At 40.6% G+C, this 26,526-nt stretch overlaps 1 protein-coding gene across 2 annotated transcripts in view; it reads right to left on the reverse strand.

The window, feature by feature from the left end:
- Melk (maternal embryonic leucine zipper kinase) overlaps positions 1-26,235 on the reverse strand; it is a 91,032-nt gene extending 64,797 nt beyond the window's left edge. Inside the window, exons 1-6 of one of the 2 annotated variants that reach the window (XM_063225338.1) lie at positions 26,056-26,235; positions 14,837-14,932; positions 12,451-12,536; positions 8,143-8,259; positions 3,865-4,008; positions 770-838 (exon numbers count right to left, since the gene is read on the reverse strand). In XM_063225338.1, coding sequence (XP_063081408.1) covers positions 770-838; positions 3,865-4,008; positions 8,143-8,259; positions 12,451-12,536; positions 14,837-14,894 — 474 coding nt within the window. In that variant the 5' untranslated portion in view covers positions 14,895-14,932; positions 26,056-26,235. Of the gene's footprint in view, positions 1-769; positions 839-3,864; positions 4,009-8,142; positions 8,260-12,450; positions 12,537-14,836; positions 14,933-18,526; positions 18,694-26,055 lie in introns of those variants that run through there. The other variant, XM_013153238.3, reaches the window with a different exon arrangement.
- Between the last annotated feature and the right edge of the window lie 291 nt (positions 26,236-26,526).

The raw sequence follows: 26,526 nt of genomic DNA on the forward strand, positions 1-26,526 counted from the left end.
TCACTGTTTTGTTTTGATTGGCTTTATTCGGTTTTATTTTGATTTCCCTTTAAAATAAAATTTAAAAAATAAATAAATAAAACCAAAGAGAAGTTATGATGGGCAACACTTGAATGCAAATTAGGGAAATACGTTGGAGTATAAATTTACAAGTGTATATACAAACATTTTCCTTCTATGAAAGGGGATTGTTTCCAAAAGTGTAACTCATTCTCAGTTACATTACTATCTGTATAGCTAAGAATAAATTAACTCTAAATTCTAAAATCTTGTCTAAATTAACAAAAACATCATCTAGTGGCAACATGGTCAAACTGCAAATGCAGTGATCAACACAGCGAGCCCATTGCAATGGCTCCCTAAGACACCGGCACAGCAAATATTCACACCTTTGCCCACAGGGACTTCAGCAGGGCCAGCCCTTCCACCTGGAATGGGTGGGTCACAATCTTAACTCGTATTAGAATCTTCTAAAGAATTTATTGATACCAGCTATACATGGTGGCACATGCCTGTAATCCCAGGACACAGGAGGCCAAGACAGGATTGTTGTGAGTTTGAGGCCAGAGTGGGCTACAAAGTGAGTTCAAGGCCAGCTTGAAGCACTAGCAAAACCCTTTCTCGAAAAGACCAAAAAAAGAGAAATTACTGATACCGAGGGTAAAATTCAACATTCTTCACACAAGATGAAACGATGCTCAATAAGTGCAAGAAAACATCACAAGCTACTCTGACAAAGAACTAAGTGCACTCTCAGTTCTACACTTACCTTAGGTTTTGCACAGAGGCCAAAGTCAATCATCTTTACTTTATGATGCTCATCAAATAAGAAATTCTCCTGAGAAAACAAGAAACATTTTTGTAACTGTATTTTGACCTTCTTATGACATATCCCATCTCTAGTCATTTCTAAAAATGAGTTTAAAAAAAAGTTAGTGTGGTGACTGACTTACACCTGTAAACCCAGCACTTGGGAGGCTGAGGCAGGAGAATCACTGTGAATTTGAAGCCAACCTGAGCTACAAAGTGAGTTCAAAGCCAGTTTGAATTGCATAGCAAAACCTTGTCTCAAAAAAACCAAAAAAAGCTGAGGATTTAGCTCAGTGGCATAAGCGCCTGCCTGATAAGCACGAGGTTGCAAGTTCAATCCCTGGTACAAAAAAAAAAAAAAAAAACACCAAAAAAAGGTTTAAAGTTATTTGTACTAAAAAGCATGTGTATAACAGTGAAAATCACTAAAAACTAACAAGATGGCAAATGGTTTAAAAAGGGAAAGACAATAAATTAATATACATAGGGCTGGGGATTTAGCTCAGCAGCATAAGTGCCTGCCTTGTAAGCAGGCAGTCATGAGTTCGATCCTCGGTACCGATAAGAATGAAAAAGACAAAAAAAAAAAAAAAAAAAGAAATTAATATACATAAATAGGGAAAGACAGTGGGCATAGTAGCACATGCCTATAACTCTAGCACTCAGAAGACTAAGGCAGGAAGATCCGAAGCATAAAGTCAGCCTGGTCTACACAGTGGGCTCAAGACTGGCCTGGACTATATAGTGAGACCATGTCTAGAAAAAAAAAGAAATAATAGTAGTAATATTTAAAAACAAGTAAGTGGGGCAAGATGGTGCATGCCTATAATCCAGCACTTGGGAGGCTGACGCAGAAGATCACTATGAGTTCAAGGTCAGTTTGACCTACACAGCAAGACCCTGTCTCGAAATAAATAGACAGATAAACAGACAGTAGACATGTGCATAACTATACCACTTCCTGTCAAAATACACAGCATAAAACATTCCTCTTTGGTGCTGAGGACCAACTACTTGTGACTACAATCTGTGCTAAAAGCAAATTTAAACCTAAAGAGTGAGCTCAGAATGAAGAGCTGAGCATAAACAGATGAAAAAGAATAACAACATTGTCCTCCCTGTTCAGACCAATTCTCTGATCTCTGTGTGTCTAAATTCATATTCATATTCAGTATCATCCACTTCAAAAATCAAGAACCTGCAGACTTAACGTGTATTCACATTTTTATTCAGTCCTGTGGAGTGTGGTCTAGTCTGGCAGGCCAGAACATGCCCACAGTGCCAGCATTCTGAGAGCTGGGCAGAAGAACGGCAACATGAAGCCCAGCCTGGGCAATTTAGCAATGCAGTAAGGCACTGTCTCAAAAAGGAAAGGAAGAAGGAAGAAAGGGGAGAAGGGTGGGAGAAAGGAAGGAAGGGGAGGGAGGGAAGGAAGGGAGGAAGAGAGGGTACATGGCTAGGGATGTGTACAGTGCAAAGGCCCTGATTTTAATCTCCAATATCAATATATACACATACATTCAGACAGACAGACAGACATATATACATAAAAAAAAAGAAAAAAGTTGTTTTTCAATTTTATCACAGTATTTCCTTCTAAGGAATAGTGTATTTAAAATTAAGGAGAGGGGGCTGGGGATTTAGCTCAGCAGCATAAGTACCTGCCTTGCAAGCAGGCAGTCGTGAGTTCGATCCCTGGTACCGGTAAAAATGGAAAAAAAGACATAAATAAATAAATAAATAAATAAAATTAAGGAAAGGCCAGGCATGTAGCTCAGTGGCATGATGCCCTCCTGGCAAGCACAAGGTCGTGAGTTTGATCTCTGGTACAAAAAGAAAAGAACTCAGGAGGCTGAGACAGAAGGACTGCTGTGAGTTCAAGGCCACCCTGGGCTACAAAATGAGCTCAAGGGCAGCCTGAACTACACAGTGAGACCCTACCTCAAAAAAACAAAAACAAAAACAAAAGAGAAGAAAAGAGAGCCAAGCATGGTAGGTAGTACACTCCAGTACTGGGTAGTACTGGGTAGTACTGGTAGTACTGGGTAGTAATCCCAGCATTTGGGAGGCTGAGGCAGGAGGATTATTGCAAATTCAACAAAGTAGCCCAAGGCCAGTCTGAACTACACTGGAAGACTCTGTCTCAAAAAGACCAAAAAAAAAAAAAAAAAAGAAGGAAGGAAACGAAATGAAACAAAACATGACATTAGGAAAAGAACACTGAACAGAAAACACTCAACAACTTCTTTCCTATAGAGATAAAATCCAGATCACAAAGACATTTGTCATGTCACATACAAAAGACAGATAAACAGAACACCCATTGTTATGGGTTAGACCTAAAATGTCCCTGAAGCCTCCGTTTGGAAGGTCTGGGTCACAGGGGGCCTGTACTCATAAGTGGATCACTCACTGCAGGTTCAGTGGTGCCTCAGCTGGGAGGTGGGGCCTGGCTGTGGGCGAGTCTCTGGGGGTAGGACTGCACAGGTGTCCTCAGCCCCTCCTCCCATGACCAGCATGGTGTCCCCAGCCCCTCCTCCCATGACCTGTACACAGGTGTCCCCTTGTCCCCAGTCCCTCCTCCTATGACCTGAACACAGGTATCTCCTTGTCCTCAATCCCCGCTCCCAGCCCTTGTCCCCAGCCTGTGGGACAAGCAGTGGTCCTTTGCCAGGCCCCTTCACCATGTCTCCAACCACAGAGCCAGCCAACTTCAGAATGAACCCGCTAGAAGCTGGGGGCCAACTAAACCCCTCCTCCTTGTAAGTTTAGATGTCATATTCTGTCCCAGCAGTAAGAAAGTGACCAGCACATGAATCCATCGGAAACATTCACAACATTCAGAAGGAAGAAAAAAGAAGTATGACAAGATTCTGCCTGGAATAAGGAGAAGAGGGGCGCAGAGGAGGAGAACAGATGAGAAAGTCACAGTGGCATCGGCAGCAAAGCTACGACAGCCTGCACTGCGAACGTCTGGAACCCTGAAAACAGGTTCGCAGGTGACAGAGGGGCTGGCTTCTCAGGTCCGCACGTAGGGACGACAGGGCCACTTACTGGCTTGAGGTCTCTGTGAGCATAGCCCTGGCTGTGCACGTAGGCAACCGCAGCCACTATCTGACGGAAGACGACCCGGGTCTCCTGCTCCGACAGGCGGTCCTGCGAAATGATGTAGTCAAACAGCTCTCCGCCGGGACAGTACTGCAACAGAGAGAGGCACGCAGTCACCGTCACACCCCACAGGAATCGCTTCCAAGGGACAGAGGGCCTTTAAAACTTACACTGAATTCAGAAACATTACTAACTCAGCTTTAAAGGCAGGGAACGGAGTAGGCACGTCCAAAAACACACTCTGAGGATCAAACACGTCAATAATTATTCCAGGAATGAGAACAGTAACGCTTTCCGTGAACAGTTTTATTACCAGTAAACAGGAGTAGAACTAACAACCACTGTGATCTTTAAAAGCTCACTCAGGGTTTTAGATTCTTTATATAGCACAATCCTAAAACTCATTCTCTCATCTTAATGTACCTGCATTTAGTATAGACCTAAATTTAAAAAACACAATAATGACTGTTCTCCAGTAGTTACTGTTGTTCTCTGGTCACTGCCCGAAGACAGTGGTTTTCGGTCTGCGTCAGGAGGGGCCTTAGTGTTCACGGGGGAGGAATGGCAGCAGGAGCTCGGCCCTTCCGGCCCCTTTGCAGAGCAGCTCCGCACTTCGGGAAACTTGATTTCCATTTAAAATTTCATTTTATTTTAGCAGTGTGAAAATTATAAGTGTACAGACTTTCGATTTCAGTTTCACACTGAGATTGGTGTAACAGATGTAATCACATCAAAAAAGAGGCACAGCCACTGCGCCCCCTGTCACCCAGTGGCGCCCTTGTGCTGTGGGATATACTTCTAGTCTACTCTTGCTTGGCCCAAACTCAAGCCACAGGGCCTGTCTCTTTCCCTACTTTTAATAAAACTTTGCAAAAAAATTTAAAATACACAGTGAGTTCAAGGCCAGCCTGGGTTACAACATAATGAAACTCTGCTTTGAAGAAACAAAAATTAAAAATTAAAAAACAAACAAAGCTATTTTTAAAAATAATAAATAAAACTTTGCTACTATTTTTTAAAACATGGGCTGAGGATTTAGCTCAGCAGCATTAGCACCTGCTTTGCAAGCATGTGGTCTTGAGTTTGATCCCCAGTAGCAAAAAAAAGGGGGGGGCTGGGGATTTAGCTCAGCAACTGGCAAGCTTGAGGTCATGAGTTTGATCCCCAGCATCAAAAACAAAAAAAAAATTGAGGTACATTAAAGATAACTGACTGAAACAGCACTGCTTATAAAAGCAAAAAACTACAAACAAATATCTCAGCCTATTTGTGGTCTATCACAAAAGACACAAAATACCTTTTGTTGTTTGTATAACCAACAAAAACTTACTGGTTTTAATTATGGAGGCTGGGAAGTCCAAAATCAAAGTGTCAACTGAGCTAGGTGTAGGGATGCACATCTGTGATCTCAGCACTGGGGAAGCTGAGGCGGGAGGATTATTGTGAGTTCAAGGCCAGTCTAAACTAGATAATGAGATTCTGCCTCAAAAAACAAAAAATAAGCAAACAAAAACCACAGTGCCTGTAATCCCAGCACTTGGAGGCTGAAGGAGGATCACTGTGAGTTTGAGGCCAGTCTGAACTACATAGCAAGACCCTGCCTCAAAACACCAAAAAAAAAAAGTATCTTCCCATGGCAAAAGCAAACAAAAAGCTCCCTCAAGCCTCATATATAAGGGCACAAACTCTTGAATGCACAGCCCTCTCTGGGACACCCACCTCTTAACAGTACAACACTGCAGTCTAAGTTCCCACATATGACTTTGTGAGGAAAACAACATTCAGACCATAACCACACCCAAATGTTCACACTATGTCAAGTATGTCACAGCTATAAAATGAAATTCTCTGCAGTATTATAAAACAGGAAAACTACTGATAAGAAACAATGTCTGGGGCTGGGGATTTAGCTCAGTGGCTTTAGTGCCTGTCTGGTCGTGCCTGCAAGGTCGTGAGTTCAATCTCCCATACCAAGGAAAACAAAAAACAGAAGTAAAGAAAAAGAAATAGGGGCTGGGGATTTGGCTCAGCAGCATAAACGCCTGCCTTGCAAGCAGGCAGTCGTGAGTTCGATCCCTGGTACCGATAAAAAGGAAAAAGACCAAAAAAAAGAAAAGAAAAAAGAAATACTGTCTGGTAGTAAGTGAAAAAACAGCAAATATAACATAACAATTTACAAAAACACGCTAAGTAAAGGAATCCAGACAAAATAGTATAGACTAATATTAGAGATTCATTTATATCAGACTCTGCAGGTAAAAATAATCTGTGCTGACAGAACTCAGATCTATGGTTGCTGGATGAGCAGGGCAGCTATGGTTACAGGGATTAATTTCATGGAGCAGGAGAAGTGGGATGATGAAAATGTTTTATACTACAAGTGGAGTGGGAAGAACATTAGTATAGACATTTGCCAAACTGTGTTTTATTAGACGTAAATTTTGTAAGTACCCAGAAATACATATGAAAAGAAAATAATAAATACAAAATAAAGAAAAAATCTAAAATTTCTATGATGTACACAAAAGGTGTTCAAGAGGGAGGGAAAAAAGTAGAGTGATATTAGTCTGTTACCATTTGTATGACAAAAACCAATAAACCAAACGCATGCACAAACACACATATATAAAATATACATATGTAACAATAGGAAATATCAAAAAGTAGTGAATGCTGGGAAACAAGGGGAAGAGTTTTTATTTTTAATATATGTCTTTTATCTTTCAAATTTTGTCCACAGTTGAGGAATATTTTGAGATTTTATGTCTTTTTCTAAGCTACTTTGGAGCCTTCGGCAAGAGCAATGATTAAATGCACGGGTTTAAGGCCAAACTGGACAGAGAGAGACACAGAGACCGACCCCCAACTCAAAAGAAAAAGTTTTAAACACCATTGCAGACTGTATGGGTAGTAGAGTTGGGTAGTAAAGGAAAAATGGTTCTAGATCCAAAATTTCAACATTATAAATTTCAAAATATGCTTTTAAAAGAGTACTGATTTGTGAAAATATTATACAGTTATAGATCATTTAGCGAGACTAAGGGAAATGAAAAATGAATGCCAATTCTAAGAACATTCACGTTTCATATGAAAAGGACAGGTTAAAATGTGAAAAACTTTGGTTTACACAACATGTGCCCTGGAAACTATCCACATGCCACGTGCTGTGACTCCCTAGAAGATATGTCCAAGTTCCACTGGTACCCATGATTGTGAGCTTACACTGAGGGTATCTGTGGGTGTAATCAAGCCAAGAGACAGTAATACTAGATTAGAGAGGCCTTAACCCAATGCTGAGAATCTCTTAGAAGAAGAGGGAAATCAGGGCAGACACACAACTCATGAGAGAAATATGGCATTTGAAAATGAAGGCAAAGATTGCAGTAGCACATCCATAAACCAAAGAACACCAAAAATTGTCAACAAATGATGGGTGTGGTACTGAGCACCTGTAATCCTAGAACTTGGGAGGCTGAAGCAGGAGGGCTGCTAAGTATAAGAGTTCAAGGCCAGCCTGCACTACATTAGTGAGACCCTGACTCAAAAGAAAAAGCGGGGGGGGGGGGGGGGGGCGCACCTGGAGGTTTAGCTCAGCAGCATAAGCACCTGCCTTGCAAGCAGGCAGTCGTGAGTTCAATCCCTGGTACTGATAAAAAGGAAAAAGACAAAAAAAAGGAAGGTTGGGGCTGGGGATTTAGCTTAGCGGCATAAGCACCTGCCTTGCAAGCAGGCGGTCGTGAGTTCAAACTCCAATCCCAATAGAAAAAAAAAAAAGGGAAGGAAGGAAGGCAGATAGATAGACTGATTACCAGCAACCACAGGAACTAAGAGTCCTGAAACACATTCTGCCTCAGCACCTCCAGAAAGAGTCAGGCATGGTAATCCTAGCAAAGTTACATATAGTCACTGCCAACCTTAGGAAATTAATATACATATAAAACTGAAATGAATCCTTCTCTTAAGAGCAAATTTTAACATCTACAATCCTCTGAACTATATCATTCCATTAGGAGAATACCAGAAAGAGTATATTTACATTGAATCTCCTCTTTATCATACTGCATTCGCCGACTTTTATACATGCAGAGGTGGGGTCTACATTGTTATAGCCAGAGTGCAAATAAACTGCTTAGCATTCATTCTAATCTTTTGGTGACACATAGTTTTCTCTCAACTAAGAATAAAGTTCTAAACACTTTTAGGCACCCGAAACATACTACCAACCTCGAGAACTATGAATATTTTGTTGGCTGTCTCTAGCACATGGTAGAGCTGACATATATGCTGGTGTCTCAGGTTCTTCAAGGCGTCAATCTCTGTTTTGACCCGAGGCAGATCACTCTACAACAAATCATCATTTCAAATGAGCAATAAATTTATTAAGTAGTCCAACCACAAGGTACATGCACCAAATCCCTGCGAAGAACATGATCACCATGTACTACAAGAAGTTTTAAAAGACAAGAACCTAGAACTTCCATGAAATAATAGTAACACTTTAGTGTAAAACAATTCTTACTATACATGGTGCCATACACTTGTAATCCCAGCACTCAGGAGGCTGACACAGGACGACTGCCAGGAGTTCAAGCCCAGCATGAACTATGTGGTGAGACCCTGTCTCGAAAACACCAAAGCTAAATAAAAGAATAAGTAAATAAGGCCTCAATCCAATGTCAGTGTGGCTGACACTACATCCAGTTACCTAGGACTATGTGATCAACCAGGTGTCAGTCAGGTCCTGACTAAGAATCAACCACAACGACTCTAATGTGACAGTCTTTCCTGTTCATTTGCCTTGGGGATGGGATGATGATGATTTTTTTTTTTTTTTTTGTCTTTTTCATTTTTATCGGTACCAGGGGGAACGATGATGATTAAAGCCCTGGAAGTAACTGAAATATTAAAATCCTAGGAAATAACTAAAGGAACTTAGGAACTATTAAACCAAGTTTAGAAATAATGAATTAAGTCATGATATTGATGCTGTAGAGGATAAGTACTGAGTATCAATATGATAATATATTTTATAACAAGGCTATTTAGTTGTTTGAAGTGTTCAAGTGATTAGTCTCACTGAAGTTGTAACTGGAATCTAAATGACTTAAGGAAACTAGTCCAATTTGTAAACAATGTTAAATGCTCAATAAGATGGTTTTTACTTTATTAAATTAATATAGTAATGAACACCAAAAGAAAAAGAAGGCAGAATGAATTGACTAACAGATAATTAAAATAATTTCAAAAATAGGCCACTATGTGATATTCAGGATATTTTGAAAAGAATTCAAAAAATTCGGGAGGCTGAGGCAAGATCATCACGAGTCCAAGGCCAGCCTGGGCTACATAGTGAGTTCAAAGCCAACCTGAACTACAAAGCAAGACCCTGTCTCAGAAAGTCAAAAAACAATTTTTTTTTCAAAAAGTGAAATGACATTGCTATTACAAAACTCCTGACATCTCCTTTGACTTAATTTACTAGCACTCACTTCCTTAAAAATAGAAAGCAAGATAACTATGTTAAACATTGTCCTGTTACAGCATAAGGAAGGCATTTAAACCAGGTGATCTTTGTAACCCCAGCACTGAGGTGAGCTAAGGGAGGAGGAAAACCATGAGTTCAAAGCCAGCCTAGGCTATATAATTGGGACCTTGCTTCAAAAAACAAAGTTTATGAGGGCGGGGGAATTTAGCTCAGTGGCATAAGCACCTGCCTTGCAAGCACGTGGTTATGAGTTCCATCCCTGGTACCAATAAAAAAAAAAAAAACTTAAAAAAAAAAAATCAAAAAATCATTTTTGTTTGCTAATTGAAAAAATTTGTAAAAATATTTATGCTATCTTCCTCAATGGTATACTACTAACAATTCTAATGTTAGCTTGATACAAAAGAAAATATTTTTTGTTAAAAAAGATTTATCCAAGGGGCTGGGGATTTAGCTCAGCGGCATAAGCGCCTGCCTTGCAAGCAGGCAGTCGTGAGTTCATTCCCTAGTACCGATAAAAACGAAAAAGATGGAAAAAAAAAAAAAGAAAGATTTATCCAAAGCTAGATCCAGGAATATAGCTAGGAATATAGCTCAGTGTGGCACAGTGCCTGCCTGGCAAGCATGAGGTTGTGAGTTCGATCTCTGGCACAAAAAAAAAAAGCTAAATTCAAGCAGATGGAGAGGCCCATTTGCCTCAAATCACCATTGACCCATGGACAGATGTACAGGGGCCCTTCATAGCAAGGAACAGGGGAAAGGAAGTGCTGTGAAACAATAGACCTCTTCACCCTGTTTCATCCTTTCTTGAACCCAGAGGTCTCCATCTCCTGTTTAAAGGAATGAAACTGGACCTGATCTCCTGGTGCCAGCATCTGCACATTCTGTCCATTCATCTGTGCCAAGGAGACATGGGGGTACGGGGTGTGCCTAGGCCTGAGGAAGTTTGGAGAAGCCACTTACTTACCTCTGAAAGAGAATAGTCTGACTTAAAAAGTTCCTTTTTGTGGTGCTGGTTACAACTCTCCCCTTGGTTTAACCCAGTCCAGCCCCTGAGGCGCCACATCGTTTGCCTGGTGCTCTTAGGTAGAATCCATCAAAAGTAGGTGGAGCAAAGCAAAAAGCTTAAAGTTACCACTAAAGACTGTGAGATCACACACAAAAGAAAGCCAATGTCAGGAGACACCTAATCATTATACCTGCTGGAAGGGTATCTGCTTTTAGGCAATCATGCAGAAGAACCTCTTTTGTAACTCTGCAGTTCTACTTATTTTTGGGAGGGCTGACACATGGGTGACTCTTTGATGCCCACGATTTTCCCCATTTGTCTGAATGTATTTCCTTCTGAAGGAAAGAAGAAAATGCCTCTTCTGAATGCACTGCCAATAACCATCTGCAGCCCTGTCCCATGGCATTGAGGTAACTTTTCCTGATGAGGATCCCACACGGGAGGGGATGAGACAGATGACTGGAATCATGAAAACTCTTCTTGCCAAATTTGAACCCAGCAAGGATTTAAAAAGAGTGGCCCACAGGCTGAGTTTGTCTAGAATCCAATGTCACGTCTTATTCCGTTTATTCTGTAGCCAACATCCTAAAACATTAGAATTTTAACAAGCAATAGTTACAAAGCTTACAAGCTGATGTAAAACAAGCCAGTCAGAGGAAAGCAGATCCTGTCTGAACTAACATACTGACAGCGCTAAAGCAAGCCAGTACTTCCGTGAGACAAGGTTAGCTGTAAGATGTACCACTTTTTAGTCTCACTTTCTTGTAAACCAATGTGAATTACCACTTGGGGGAAGGTACATAATTTACTAAGTATATATTTCTGAGCAAGATTATCACTTATAAACCAAGAGGAATGTGGCTTTATCAGTTATGTGACTCTAAGCAATCACAGACGGCTCTTGCTTTTATTTACCATTAATTTAGAAGAGCAAGGAAAGCAGCTACGACAGTTATCCTGGCCGAAGTTACTCCAGAGAATCTTCTTAAGGACAGCTAAACATCTTTTTCTAAGTCATGGGAACCTAAAGGGAGCTCTAAAGGAGCACCAGCACTTTTATTCCTGAACAAGTCACAACTGATCTCTAAATACACCTTAAAGCCTCTTATTTCATTGAATTCCAAACTGGCTCAAGAGCCTCAGAACACCTCCATGCCCAAAGTGGCTGACACGCATGCCCAGATTTGTTCATAGGAAACCCAAAGGCAAGGAGAAGGATGGATGAGGCTCACTACCTATGTAGGACAGATTTAAACCTCCATCTGAATATTGCCTTAGTGAGTAGTTTCCTGCCTCACAAATCAGAAGTTCCCTAGCAGAAGAGAGTTCCATCAGCTCTTAAATCGGAACAACCGCTTTATATTTATAGCCCACTCAGCACAGATTCCCAGCTGCAACCTGTCCAGTTAGTTTGCAGTCTCTGGACAGTATTGAAACTGTGCTGCCTACCCTAGAACAAAGGTGGTTATAAAAGAGAAAGATAAAAGCAACCACAGCAAACTAAAACAAATGAGTACTCCAAACCAAACACCTTGAAATTTTTTTCTACCTCTGAATCCCTTCTCACATCTGTCAGTGTCCCAAAATAACCTTTAATGTGTCCCCAAATGGTGAAGGTGCTTACCTTAGGCCCAGCAACTAAGACAAAGTTCAAAATGGTGCAGACAGCCGATCTAAGACATGAAATATGTGCCAATGCCCTGCATCAATCTAAAGGATAAAGAAACACCTTCCTCCAGATCACTTTAAAACCATGACCTGTACACTTTCTCTCTTTTTTTTTTTTTTTTTTTTTTTTGTCTTTTTAAGATAGGGTTTTGGGCTGGCGCTGAACTCAATGTGCAGTCAAAGCCGGCCTTGAGTTCACAGTAATCTTCCTGCCTCAGCCTCCCAAGCACTGAGATTATCCCCAGGCCTATACATTTTTTAAAAGCTATAAAAATATCATTATAAGAAAAGAACAGTAATGAGGACACTGAAGTTTTAATCACGAAACTGATCTTTAAGTAGAATATTACAAAAATAACTTTAAACTTACCCCTAGTGCATTTTTATCCATGATTTTTATAGCCACCATTTCTCCAGTGAGGATATGACAGGCAAGTTTGACCTTCGCAAAGCCACCTAAATACAGAAGAATGCATAGGATAGGGATAGGCAAGGACTAAGCACAAAACCTTCTACCTTTGCAATGGTGCACACACAGTGCCAGTTGCCAAGGGGTAGGATCACTTGAGTTGAAGCCTAACCTGTGCAAAATAGCAAGATTGCCCATCTCCAAAACGAAAACAAACAAACAAAAAAATCTTCCTAGAAGTTTTACATCTGTCACTTCCAAAATGTTAGAATGACTCTAGCCTCTTCTCATTCCATGTCTAGCTGAAGAATTTTTCTCCTTACCATGACAGTGTATCTCTAGTTTTGTAATAACAAAGTAGGAAAATTGAAGTCACTCTTTACTGGTATGCTTTATGAATAACACTGTAATTAAATTTTCTTTATAATGAACATTATTAGAATATAATATAAAGTTGTTAAAACACAAGACAAATTAAATTATATAAAATTTCTGATCAATTTTTAAAACTGTGAAGATAAGCAATTATGTTTCAAAACTAGTCAAAAACTAAATGTCTCCAGCCAGATGTGATGGCACACATCTGTAACCCCAGCACCCAGGAGGCTGAGTCAACAGGATCACTGCAAGTTCAAGGCCAGTCTGGGCTACATAGTTCTATAATAAACTCAAGGCCAGCTGCACTAAATGTGCATTCCTGTCTCAAAAAACAAAACAAAACAAACCTTCAAATAAATACTTTCAAAAAGGGGGCTGGGGATTTAGCTCAGCGGCATAAGCACCTGCCTTGCAAGCAGGCGGTCGTGAGTCCGATCCCTAGTACCAGTAAAAATGAAAAAGACAAAAAAAAAAAAAAAAAAAAATACTTTCAAAAAGCTACATGTGCCACACATGGTAGCACACACCTGTAATCTCAGCACATGGGAGGCTAAGGCAGGAGGACTGCTGCAAGTGCAAGGCCAGCCTGTGCTTACAGTGAGTTCAAAGCCAGACTAAACTCCTTTTTTTTTTTTTGTCTTTTTTGAGACGGGGTCTCGCTATGCAGTTCAGGCTGGCCTTGAGCTCACTTTGTAGCCCAGGCTGGTCTTGAACTCGCAAGGATTCTCCCACCTCACCTCCAGAGTGCTGGGATTATAGGCATGAGCTACCACGCCCGGCGCTTAAACTCCATTTTTGAGACTCTGTCTCGAAAACACAAACAAACAAAAAACCCACACATGGTATACTTGCAATCCCAGCACTCAGGAGGCTGAAGTAGGAAGACTGCCATGAGTCTGAGGCCAGCCTGGACTAGAGTTCAAAACCAGCCTGAACTTCATAGTTAAACCCTGTCTTAAAAACACAAAGGGGCCAGGGATTTAGCTCAGCAGTATAAGTGCCTGCCTGGCAAGAGCAAGGTTGTGAGTCTGATCCCCAGTAGCAAAAAAAAAAAAAAAATAATAATAATAATAATAAATAAATTAAATTAAGTTAAATTAAATTAAAAGAAACTCCTTGTTGTCTCTCCATGGTCTTTCCTAGTGCAGTAAAGACCAAATCCACTTTTCCAGGTGCTCAGACCCAAAAGGCTGGAATCATTCTTTCTCTAGTATCACATATGTGACTCTCAACAAATCCCATTGGCACACTTTGGGAAAAATATTATGAATGGTTACTTTGGGGGCAAGGAAGTAGGTACTGATTGGAAGTGGTCTATGTCTTATCTCAGCAAACAATGTAAGGGTAAAACAGATGGGTAATACATATGTAAAACTTCACTGCAGTTACTATATTCTACGTATCTTTTTTTTAATTGATTACTAGAAATCAAACCTTGTGCTTAGCAGGCAGGTGCTGCACCACTGAGCCAATAACCCTGGCCCTGTTTTGCATATCTGATTGTATGCTATAGTTCAAAAAATAATTACAGTACCTTCACTACTGTCACTCTCATCCAAGTCACTACCAACTCCAACAGCACTCAGCTAAACTATTTTAATACCTTCCCAGCATCGTTCTTCTGCCCTTGCCCTCTCCTACTCAATCTTTTTCCCTCCAGCAGCCAGGTGACTTCAGCCATGAAATCTAGGGTGAGATCACCCTAAAGCTCAAAACTCTCCAACCACTTTTATTTAGGATAAAAACCAAAATTCTTTAATAAACGAAGTCACCTCCTTCTCTCTTCTATCTTTGCTCCACTTTTTCTCATTAAAGTAGAAAATTTAAAACTACCCAAAAAAAAGCATGCAAAAGACTACATAAGTTAACCTAAAAATCTCATAACTGCCCAAGTAGACAATACTTCCAAATAGTTAACTTATCTTCTGCCAAGGCAAAAATATCAAACAAAAGATGAAATATCAGTTACCTGTCCCAATAGTTTCATATAATTCATAGTATTTGAGAAGCTCATCATAATCTTTCATAGTCTACCTCGAAGCTTATTCAAAATGACAGAAAGAACCTGTAAGACAAAAACAGTACATAGCCAATAAAGAAAATGTTGCCAGATTATCTATTTGTAAATGTAAATATAAATATAAACGACACTGGAAAACTGATTAGATTTTTTTAAATTAGATTTCTATCTCACACCATATATACAAATCAGTATCAGAGACAGACGTAAATATGAAAGATAAATTTTAAAATATTTAAAAGAACACTGTTGTTGGGCATGGTGGCACAGGCCTGTAATTGCAACCCTAGGGAGACTGAGGCAGGGGGACTGCCCCAAGTTTGAGGCCAGTTTGGCGCCAAAGTGAGTTCAAGGCCAGTCTGAAATACAGAGCAAGACCGTGTCTCAAAAAACAAGTTTTTTTTAAAAAAAGAATATTGTCATGACTTAAGGATATGACAGGATCTTTGACATGTTTATCATTTAAGAACTACTACAGAGCTGGACACGGCGGCATCCAGCTACTTTGAAGTCTATGACAAAAGGATCAGCTGAGCCCAAGAGTCTGAAGCCAGCTGGGCAACAGAGTAAAGCCTCTATCACCTAAAACACTGAGCATGGTGGTGGTGTAATCTCAGGCTATAAGAGGCTGAGGCAGGAGGATCACAAGTTCCAAACCAACCTGGGGAACTTAACAAAAACCTTGTCCCAAAAGGTTTGTAGATGGAGCTCAGCATGGAGATTGTGCATTTAATCCCCAGTTCTAAAAAGGAATTAAAAAAAAAAAAAAAAACCCTCTCAGATTTGTTAAAAAGCAAAATCCCAAGTAATGTAGTACCAGGATAGAACACAAAGGTTAAAGAAGAAATACAAAGAGATATTATAAAGATTTAAAAACCCACCAGGCATGGTGGCATATGCTTGTAATCCCCACACTCTGGAAGTAAAGGAGGCTGGAGGATCCCTAATTAGAGCCCCGCTGGGAGTCTCTGTCTCAAAAGTAAGAAATTAAAAAATGGGCTGGGCATGGAGCTCAGTGTGAAGGCCATGGGTTCAATCCCCAGTACTACAAAAAATAAATAAATAAATAAGATTCAAAAACCATAAGGTGAGCCAGGTACGGTAGTGCATGCCTGTAATCCCAGTACTCAGGAGGCTGAGGCAAGAAGATCACTGTGAGTGTGAGGCCAGCCTGCACTACGCACTAAAATCCTATCTCAAAAAATTAACAAAACACACGAGGTGAAAATGGAAAAAGGGAAGTAGCTGTTTCATTAAGTGTCTAATTGCCACCACTGCACCTGTCTAAATGCCATACAAAGATCTGGGCTATTTCTAATTGTTGTCCTCTGAAAGAGAACATAATTTCTAATATGGTGTTGAAATTCACTTCTCTAGGAATACAGAACTATCATCATTAACTTCTTGATAGAAAGCTCCCAAACAAGTTTTAAACTTTCAGTTCATCACCTCTGATCAATTAGCAGATTAATTTGCACCAAATTAAAACTAAAACCATGAACCTGCTTTTTCCTCCATTTTTCTCTTATCAACCTCCTTCCCTCAAACTACACCAGATAGAGCCAGAAGGGGTGGCACATGCTTATAATCCTAGCACTCAGGCTGAAGCAAGAGAACTGAGAAGAGTTCGAGGCCAGCCTGGGATACATTGTGAGTTTAAGGCCAGCCTGAACTACATAGCAAGATTCCACTGCAACAACAACAACAAAAAAGCAAGACTCTGTCTCATAAAAACCAAAAAAATAATTATATCAAGTTTTTAGGTGAGTGACCTATATCTATTTAATCCAGGGAACATCATTTTTGTTAATATATAAGAAAAGCAGTACTTATAAATGGCCATAAGTGATGTGCTATCTATTGATAGATTATATTTAATTTTTTAATTTTGTGGATATAGAGCTGGTTCTAAAATCCTGATTTAAAAATTAAATACTCTTAAATCAACTTATTCTTTAGAGGTTGGAACATGGATCACCAAAAGATTTGTGACTGAAATAACCCAAACATACTATCATAAGTCAGTGAGGAAAGCAGCTTCCTAAATGCTGACACCTGAGTGTCTTCCAAGTGTCTAATAAAAGCACTGGGAGACTATATAACTGCAGTCCAAAACTTCTCTAAAAAACAAGGAGGTTGGCAAAATAATGAGAGGCTTATGGTTACATTTTATCAGATAGCAACAAACTGGGGGTACAAACATTACTGGGGGGACTGTACTATTATTTACTACAAAATGCATTTACCTTGTGAGTAAGAACAGTGATGATCAAGATAATTTCAAAGAACACAAACAGCTTGTAGTGTGGCCTCGCACTACAGTTAAATAGCATCCTACAGATATTTATCCTCCCCAAAGTGTCTCTGTGCCCCTTTGCCAGCCTGTCCCCTCTCCTTTCCCTTCCCACCATGGGCCTGCTGATTAGTTTGCACTTCGTATAATCTTACATAAATGCAAACACACAGCAGGAACTCTATTTTCTGGCTTCTTTTGCCCATCACCCTTGTTTTGAGATCCCTCTATCTTGTTGCCTGTATCGGTGATAAATGTTATTTCAGGGAGACCCTGCATGGATAAACCAGTTTTAACCACTGGCTTGTTAGTAGACATTTGGGCGTTTCTGGTTTTGAGCTATTACAAATAAAACTGCTTTGAACCTTTGTGTCTAAAAAAATAAATAAACAGTTAGACAGCATCCTGCCCTGCTCCCTTGCAGAGGTTTCCGGGCCCATCAACAAAGTGCCACAGGATTCTAAAGGCACTGAGAGATTGATTTTCCCTTCTAGTTGATCTATATAGTAGGGATGCAGAAAGTTCAGCACAGCAGTTGAATCAAGACCATTAAGGCCAATAAGGACTTTTCTGACACGTATTTTTCACACTCCATGGGAAACGAAACCAAACACAAATAAAACAATTAGAATAACTGACTACTAAGCAAAATTTGAGGCACTTCTGGTACCGCCGCCTTCCCTCCATTCCTCTAACCGCAGAGAATTATCAAAGGTGAAACCAAGGACAATTACCTATCCTACGTGCCAAGGGCCTGCCTGACCACTCTCCTGGGACGCTTTTTTCGAGGAGTTTGACTTTCTTCCCCACAGCTCTCTTGGTGGGAGCAACCTGCTGTCCTCTACCGTCTTCCGGGAAGGAAAGACCGGGAAGACCGCTAGCGTCTTCCGGGAACTCTCAGAGTGAGCCTTGGAAGCTACTACTTTGAGGTGAAGGCAAAGAAATGATTTGGACTCTGAAAAATGGGCGATGGCACCTTTTAAAACTTAAGTTCTCCAGAAACCTGCACTGTACAAGTGGAACTCAAACCCGTTTTCTGAACTTCTGTGGGCACAATCGAGGTCAAGGAAGCAGCTACAAGAAACCAAAATCGCAGCCTTGGGAGGCAAACACTGTGCCTCAACAACCCTCAACGCCCTATGGAGTTGCTTCTATCAGCCTCACGGAGCAGAAAACCGAAGTAGAAAAGGCTAAGAATCTCGGCAACGGAACAGGGCTGGTAGGGTATGGGTCCAAAGAACTCCCGTCTTTCGGGATCGGGAGCAAAGCGGCCCAAGGGCCGCACCCCGCGCCGCCGCAGATCCCGGTTGTTCCCGTAGCTGCGGAGGGTGAGCAAGAGGACTGACCTGAGAGGTAGAGGGCCAGACCGGGCGAGACGGACAAAAGGGCAGAAGAGCCAGCCAGCCCTCCCAGCAAAGCAGTGCACACAAGTTCCTACTAGGAATCTAACCCAGCTCCAGAACTGGAAGCTTCCGCCCGCCAAGGAAATCAAACCTCCCGCGCCGGAAGGGGCGGGGCGCAAGCGGCAAGACTTCCGCGGAGACGGCCACGCCCACCGCGGGCGGCCAGAGGGTTCCCGTGGGCTGCGAAGGTGAGCTGAAAGCCCTGCTGTAGTAATTCACATTGAGCAACCCACCGAGGACTCGTAAAGGTTTTCCACGTGGCAAGGACATGCGAAGTTTCCACATACTCAACTTTCTTAGGTTCTTTTTGCTAAAATTGATCTAGCCTGGGAGTTCCTAGTAGTCACAGTTTTCGTCCCCTATGGCCGTTTCCCACTCAATATGGGCAGGTGTACCTCCTTGGCTCCCAAATGTCACTAAAACCTGTCCTCGCGAGGAACTAAAGCCGCTAGGGTCAAGTGGTTCATTCGGTTAACTCATGGCCTCATAAACCCTGCCCCAAGCATCACAATAGAAGTTTTCTTGTGTATGTATATTTTATTTAGGATATCTCATACCTCCTTTTTTAAAAATTTCTTTTAGTGTCTGTTTGCATAACGTGATGTTCATATTCGTCTCAGTGGGTAGGTACACTGACGTTTTAACACGTCTTCTTTTTCCCATCCCCTTCCCTCATCACCACCACCACCACCACCCCACCCCTGCCCCATCTCTGGATCCCCTTCTCTTTTCAAAAGATCCATCTCCTTGTTTCCTATTGTCTTTTGATTTTTTAAAATTATTTATAATTTGTATTTTTCAATTAAGCTTGTGTGTCTAAATTTATTTCACTATATTAAAAGCTTGTGTGTCGGGGCTGGAGATCTAGCTTAGCGGCGTAAGTGCCTGCCTTGTAAGCAGGCAGTCGTGAGTTCAATCCCTGGTACTGATAAAAAGGAAAAAGACAAAAAAAAAAAAAAAAAAAAAGCTTGTGTGTCTAATATATTTTACTTAACATTACGGCATCAAGATGCATCCATTTGCCCACAAATGATCCAAATTTATTCTTCTTTTGGGCAGAGTAGGACTGCATTGTATATAAATATCACATTTTTTTATCCACTCATCCGCTGATGGATACGTAAGTGGATTCCAAGATTTAGCGAACTGTGAGTTCTGCTGTAAGCATGAGTATGCATGTGGTATAATGTCTTTAACTCTGGAGAAGATATCTAGAAGTAACTAGCTTAAATGCAATTTTTACTTTTAGTTTACTTTTAGTTTTACTTCAGGACTCTCTGTACTGACTTCCATAGTGGTTATACCAGTTTATGTTGTCACCAACCAATCAAGTCCCTTTTTCCTCACAGCCTAGTCAGGTTTGTTATTGCTTGTTCTATTATGATAGCCATTCTCTCTGGAGTAAGATGGACTCTCAATGAGACATTGAGCATTTCCTTGTGTATTTTCTGGCCACTAGTACATCTTCTAAGAAGTGGTTCACTTCAGTTGCCTACTTTTTTATTTTAGGAGGTCTGGTTTTCGTTTTTGTTGTTGTTGTTGTTATTGTTTGAATTCTTTGTAAACTCTGGATATTAGTCCTCTATCGGAGGAGTAGCTGGCAAAATTGTTTCCCTGGAAAATTATGTCCCTTTCTATAGATTGTCTCTTCATTTTATTGATTGTTCTTTTTGTTGTGCTGAAGCTTTTTAATTTGATATAATTTTATTTGATTACTGATGCTATTTCTTGTGCAATTGGACTTCTGTTTAGAAAATCCTTTCTTATGCCTGTCTCTTCAAGTTTTATCTATTTTATTTTCCAGTAGATTTGATTCTTTTTAACATCTGTCTTTGATTTAATGTTGGTGCATGGTGATAGGTATGGGTCTAGATTCAATCTTCTGGGTATGTTTAACCATTTTTCCCAGGATCATTTGCTAAAGAGGCTAGTTTCCTCCATCATATATTTTTTATCCTTCTGTCCGGTGATCAGATGGCTGAATGTGCCAGAGTTTCTTTCTGTATCCTTTATTCTGTTGACCCACAGTTTTTATGCCAGTACCATGCTGTTTTTAATCAGCTCTGTAATATAATAAAGGCTGTTGGTATTTTGATTAGGACTGACTTAAATCTACATATCAATTTTGGAAGTATGGCCACTTTGACAATATTTGATTCTGTCTATCTAGAAACGGGATATCTTTCCATTTTCTGATGTCCTCTTCATTTTCCTGTTTCAGAGTAATATAGTTTTCATTGTAGAGATATTTTGCTTCCTTTGTGACATTAATTCCTAAGTATTTAACTTTTCTTTTGTGAATGCTATTGTTTTCCTAAATTCTCTCTTGATCCGTTTACTGGTGTAGACAATGCTACTGGTTTATGTGTGTTGATTTTGTATACTACTACATTGCTGAACTTGGCTATTCTAGGAGACATCAAGTGGAATTTTCTGCGTCATCTATATAAAGGACCATGTCATTTGCAAATACTGATAATTAGACCTCATCCCTTCATATACCTTTCCCTTTTATTCCTTTCTCTCACCTAATTGCTCTGGCTAAACTTGAGTAGTATATTGAACATGAGTGGTGATAATAGACATCTTTGCCTTGTTCCTGATTTTAGAAGGAAAGCTTTCAGCTTTTCTTTATTCATTGTGATGCTGACCATTGGTTTGTCATAAATGGCTTTGAGATCTTATCTCTGATTGAGATAAGATCCTTCTATACATATTTTCTTCAGGGTTTGGAAGAACCCAAGAGCGGATTTTAGATTCTGTCAAAGGCATTTTTGCATCTATTAAGATGATCGTGTGATCTTTTGCCCTTGCTTCTGTTTACATAATTATTAAATTTATTGACTTGTGTATGTTGAACCATCCTTGCTGAGATAAAACCTACTTGGTTATGATGTATGATCTTGTTGTTGAGCTGCTGCTGCATTCCGTTTGCCTGTATCTTTTTGAAGATTTTTGCATCCATTTTCATTCAAGAGATTAGCCTGTAATTTTCTTTCTTAGTTAGGTCCTTGTGTGGTTTTGAAATCAGAGTAATGCTTGCTCCCAGGAATGAGTTTGGAAGTACTCCTTCTCTTTCAATTTCATTAGAATTTGAGGAGTATTGGGATTATCTCCTCGAAGAAGTTCAGTGAATCTATCAGGTCCTGAGTTTTATAAATTGTTAGGTTTTTTATTCCTGCCTCAATTTCATTGCCTGTTACTGGATTAGTTGGGGTTTTCATGTATTACTGATTAAGTTTTGGTAATTTGTATGTATCTAACAATCTGTCCATTTCTTAACGATTTTTCGGTTTGGGCCAGGGGTTTAGCTCAATGGTTCAAGCAACTGCTGGTAATTGCAAGATCGTGAGTTCCCCACGTACCAAAAAAAAAAAAGATTTTTCAGTTTGTTAGAGTACACTTTTTCATAGTAGTTACTTAGGGTTTTCTGGATTTTGGCAATGTCCATTGTGAGTTTACCTTTATGTTTCCTAATTGCATTGATGTGGTTCTTTTGTTTCCATCTTTTTGTAAGTTTACCTAAGGATTGTCTATTTGTTTATTCTTTCAAAGAACTGCTCTTCGATTCATTGATTTTTGTTTATTTATTGTCTCAATTTCATTACTTTCTTTCTGACTTTTATAATTTTCTTCCTTACACTAGACTTAGGTTTGACTGTTCTTGTTTTTTGAGGAACTTTAGGTACATCATTAGGTTATTTATTTGAGTTTGCTATGTTTTTCTAATGTGAGCATTACAGCAATAAATTTATCTCTTAGGAATGCTTTCATTGTGCCATGAGTTCTGGTAGGTTGTACTGGCATTAATCACTTGATTCTAAGGATTAATTTCTTCCCTGATTTCTTCTGTGACCCAGAGTTAATTTACTATTCAGGTGTTTGTAAAATTTCTGTGATTTCTTTTGTGATTGATTTCAGAGCACTTTGATCTGATAGTATGAAATGATTTTGATCCTTTTTTTAAAGCAGGCTTTATGGCTTATTCTGTTTTAAACAATGTTCTGTGTGCTGCTGAGAATAGATATTTTGTTGAAGGAGGATATAACATAACACTGTAGCTATCTATTAAATCTATCTGTTCAGGAGTGGGGTTCAGCTCTGATACTTCTTTAACTTTTTGTCTGGTTGCTCTGTTTGTGAAAATGGGGTATAATGGTTTCCCACTATGTGATGGTTTGTTTCATTTTATTTTTGAGACAGGTCTCTCTATGCAATTTGGGTTAGCCTTGAACTCACTTGCCCAAGCAAGGTTCAAACTTGTGGCAATTCTCGTGCCTCATCCTCCAGAGTGCTGCAGTTATAGGCATGCACTACCATGCCTGGTTTCTCCATTAATTTTCAAAGACAGTTTTACAGAATATATTCATCTGGGTTGAAAGTTGTTATCTTTTAGGACATGAAATACTTCACTCCAAGCTTTCCTGACCTTTAAAATGATTTTTTTGTTTTTGCTGTTTTTGTTTTGTTTGCTTTTAAGTTGTTTTGTTTTGTTTTTTGAGACAAGGTCTCACTCTGTAATTCAGGCTGGCCTTGAAAGTGCAGCAATCCTCCTCTCAGCCTCTTGAGTGCTGGGATTATAGGTATCTTTACCAGTTTTAAAGTTCTCTCCTTGTGTTGAACTTCTAAGATTTTGACCATGATGTGTTTTGAGATTCTTCTTTCATTGTAATTATTTGGCATTCTGTAAGACTTGCTTAACTGTGTATTGAGTTTTTTCCCCACACTTAGAAAGTTTTCAGGTATAATTTCCACAAACTGATTTTTTTGCTGTTTTGTTTTGTTTTGGGACTTTTTGGTTTTCTTTTGAGACAGAGTCTCACTGTGGAGCCCAGCCCAGCCTTGAACTTGAGCTTGTGCAATACTCCTTCCTCAGCTGTGATGAAAAGTGTGCACCACCACACCTGGTTTGTAAACAGATTATTTTTATTCCATGTGTGCTGCCCTCTTAATTTTTAACCCCACTTAGGCTTAGGTCAGTCTGTGAAGCCTCACTGAGGTAGTGATGGATGAACATCTTTGCTCTCTCATCATTTTTAAAGTAGCTCTGAGTATTACATATCATCTTGTGCTCCCGTTCTGTCCTTGAAGTCTGAGGTTCTCTCACATTGGTCACTTCTGCTGTTCACATTCCAATAGAATTCTTTAACTCTGGGATTTCCATTTGGTGTCTTTCCATGGAGACTATTTCTTTGGTACATTTGCTATTTATGTTTTAAAGACTTTTGGACAGCTCTTCTAATTCTTTATTTGTTTCTTCTATAACCATATTGATTAGTTTGTTAGCTGCACTATCTTTTGAGCTATCTTTGACCTTGCCAAGTTTTTTCTTCTTTAATCATTCATGCAGCTCAGTTATCTGGTGTTTGATTTTGTCTCCATTAGTGTCCTTTGGATCTGCTTTGGGAGAGTTGAGAAACTTGGAAGCATTTGTTACCTTGTTTTCCATGTTCCTGTGTGTCTGTGTGTATGGGGGGGGGGGGTGTATACGTGTGCGTGGGTGCATGCATACCGAGGATTGAGGTCAAATAGAGTAAAGAGAGCCAGGAATAGTGACATATAACTGTAATCCCAGCACTTAGGAGACTGTAGGCAGGAGGACTGCCATGAGTTGGTGGCCAGCCCCGGCTACATAGTGAGTTCAAAGCCAGCCCAGATTAAGTAGTGAGACCTTGTCTCAAAAATAAAACAAAAAACAAATAACATAGAGTGAAGAGACCACGTTGGTGGTATGAATCTCATTAGTGTAAGGTTGTTTTCCAGTGATGTGACCTTACCTTTATTTGTCAAGAAGTATTGTCTACTACTTCATCCTATCCTGTTTAATCAGGTTGGACCCAGTCACTGTGTTGTAAGGAGAGAATTTCTACTGCTTTATAACAGCATCCACAGAGCCAACCATACACCCATCATAAACATTAAAATTTGTTTTGACACTTTTATCCATGCCTCTTCCAGATTATCTATGATGGTGTTATTGGCAATTAGTCTGGGATGTGGAGAGAAAAGGGAAGGAAAGAGGAAAAGTCAGTAGAAGGAGAGGGAGATAAGAGAAATATTAATAGGTTAAAAAATAAATGGGAGGTCAGATTCTGTTGAAAGTATTTTTTACGGCTGGAGTGAAAGGTGAGTTGTCAGAGGGCTTAATATTTATGGAGGCAAGAGGAGACTTATAGAGGGGAGAGAGGTACAATTAGAGACTGAAGGTAGCTGTGAGGTTGTTGGAATTTGTTAATACTGTATATTTTGCTTAGCTTTGTTTAAATCCTTTAACCACAGTTCTGTGAAGGGTTACTCCAATATGACCATGAAGTAACATTCAAGTTAAAGTATGGAACTATTCTTATTATCTTTTGTACATGTACACAGATACTATATATATATATATAGTATGTATATGTATAAAGGATACGTGAAAGAGGTAAGAGGCCAAATGAGAAAAAGTGAAGAAGACAGAAGAGAAAGAAAGTTAACCTGGGCATGGTAGCACATGCCTGTGATCCCAGCACTGGGGGCAGAGGCAAGAGGATCACTGCAAGTTTGAGGTCAGCCTGCACTACATAGTGAGACTAGTTCAGAAAGCTGAGAGACAGACACAGCAGAAAGAGAGAGAGAGAGACCTAGAGAAAATAAAGGAGAAAAGCTGAAAAAAGACAAAAATAATAATATTGATAGAAAAGCAAGAACCAAAAAAAATAAAGAGGAAGGAGGATGAAGAGGAAGAAGAAGAGAATGAGGAAAGGAGGAAGAAGAAGAGGAGGAAGAGGAGGAGGAGGAAGAAGAAGAAGAAAAGAAGGAAGAAGAAAAGAGGAAGAGGAAGAAGAAGAAAGAAGAAGAAGGAGAAGAAAGGAAGAAGAAGAAGAGGAGGAGGAGAAGGAAGAGGAGGAGGAAGAAGAAGAAGAGGAAGAAAGAAGAAGAAGGAAGAAGAAAAAAGAAGGAAGAAGAAGAAGAAGGAAGAAGAAGAACAGGAAGAAGAAGGAGGAGGAGAAGGAAGAAGAAGAAGAAGAAGAAGAAGAAGAAGAAGAAGAAGAAGAAGAAGAAGAAGAAGAAGAAGAAAGAAGGAAGAAGAAGAAGAAGAAAGAAGAAAAAAATGTATTTTTAAAAAAGAAGAGTCCGGCACAGACAAGCAAGAAAACACACCCAAAGCCCGGGTCGGGCTGCACCACACAGCCACAGCGCCCGCACCTTCCCTTCCTTTCCCGCCCCAGTGCCAGTCCCCTCGCGGACGGCCAGGCGGATGTCCTGGCCTTCCCGGGTCCAGCCCGGCCCCAGCCTGGGTCCCCTTTCCAGGTGCGAGCGGGCACTCGGGCGCCGGGCCCGGTCGGCCTGCAGCTGCCCCTCGCTCGGCTGGCTGGCCCGCCCGGCCGGCTGCTCCCCAGGTCCAGCGCGGGGAGCTGCTTCCCTCAGCCACGCCCTCCAGGGCCGTCTGGAGGCTCCGCCTGCCAGTTAGTTGCCTTTCTGTGCAGACCTACCTGTGTTTCTCCCAGCGTCCTCCTAGTGTCCCAAACTCCCTGGCTTGTACAACCCGGTTGGAACCCTGCGGCGCCTTTCTCTTTAGCCCTTTCACCGAGAATTCCGACAGAGGCCCACCCGCAGCCAATCAGCGGCCACTCGCTGTGCCCGGCAACCGCGCCCTCCAGGGGGCACCGTCGCTGAGCCCTCGCCCCACCACCTTCTGCCTGCTTCTGCTTGCCGGACAGCTCCCAGCTCTTCAGTCTGCTGCCACCTTGCGTGGAGCTGGGATATGTGGAGTGGCCTCAGCCCCAAGCACAGGTCTCAACCAGAGAGCTTGAGCAGATCAGTGTTCTGATACAGTTAATGTTCAGTCCTCACTTACGTGATTTTGATCAGCTATACAAATGACTGTTGTGAACTGGACGAGGTGGCGCATGCCTGTGATCCCAGCACTCGGGACACTGAGGCAAGAGGATCCCTGTGAGTTC

The sequence above is a fragment of the Cavia porcellus genome, unplaced genomic scaffold, assembly GCF_034190915.1.
Source record: "Cavia porcellus strain 051 isolate PalLab524CR breed Dunkin Hartley unplaced genomic scaffold, mCavPor4.1 scaffold_1, whole genome shotgun sequence".
In the NCBI taxonomy this organism is placed as follows: Eukaryota; Metazoa; Chordata; class Mammalia; order Rodentia; family Caviidae; genus Cavia; species Cavia porcellus.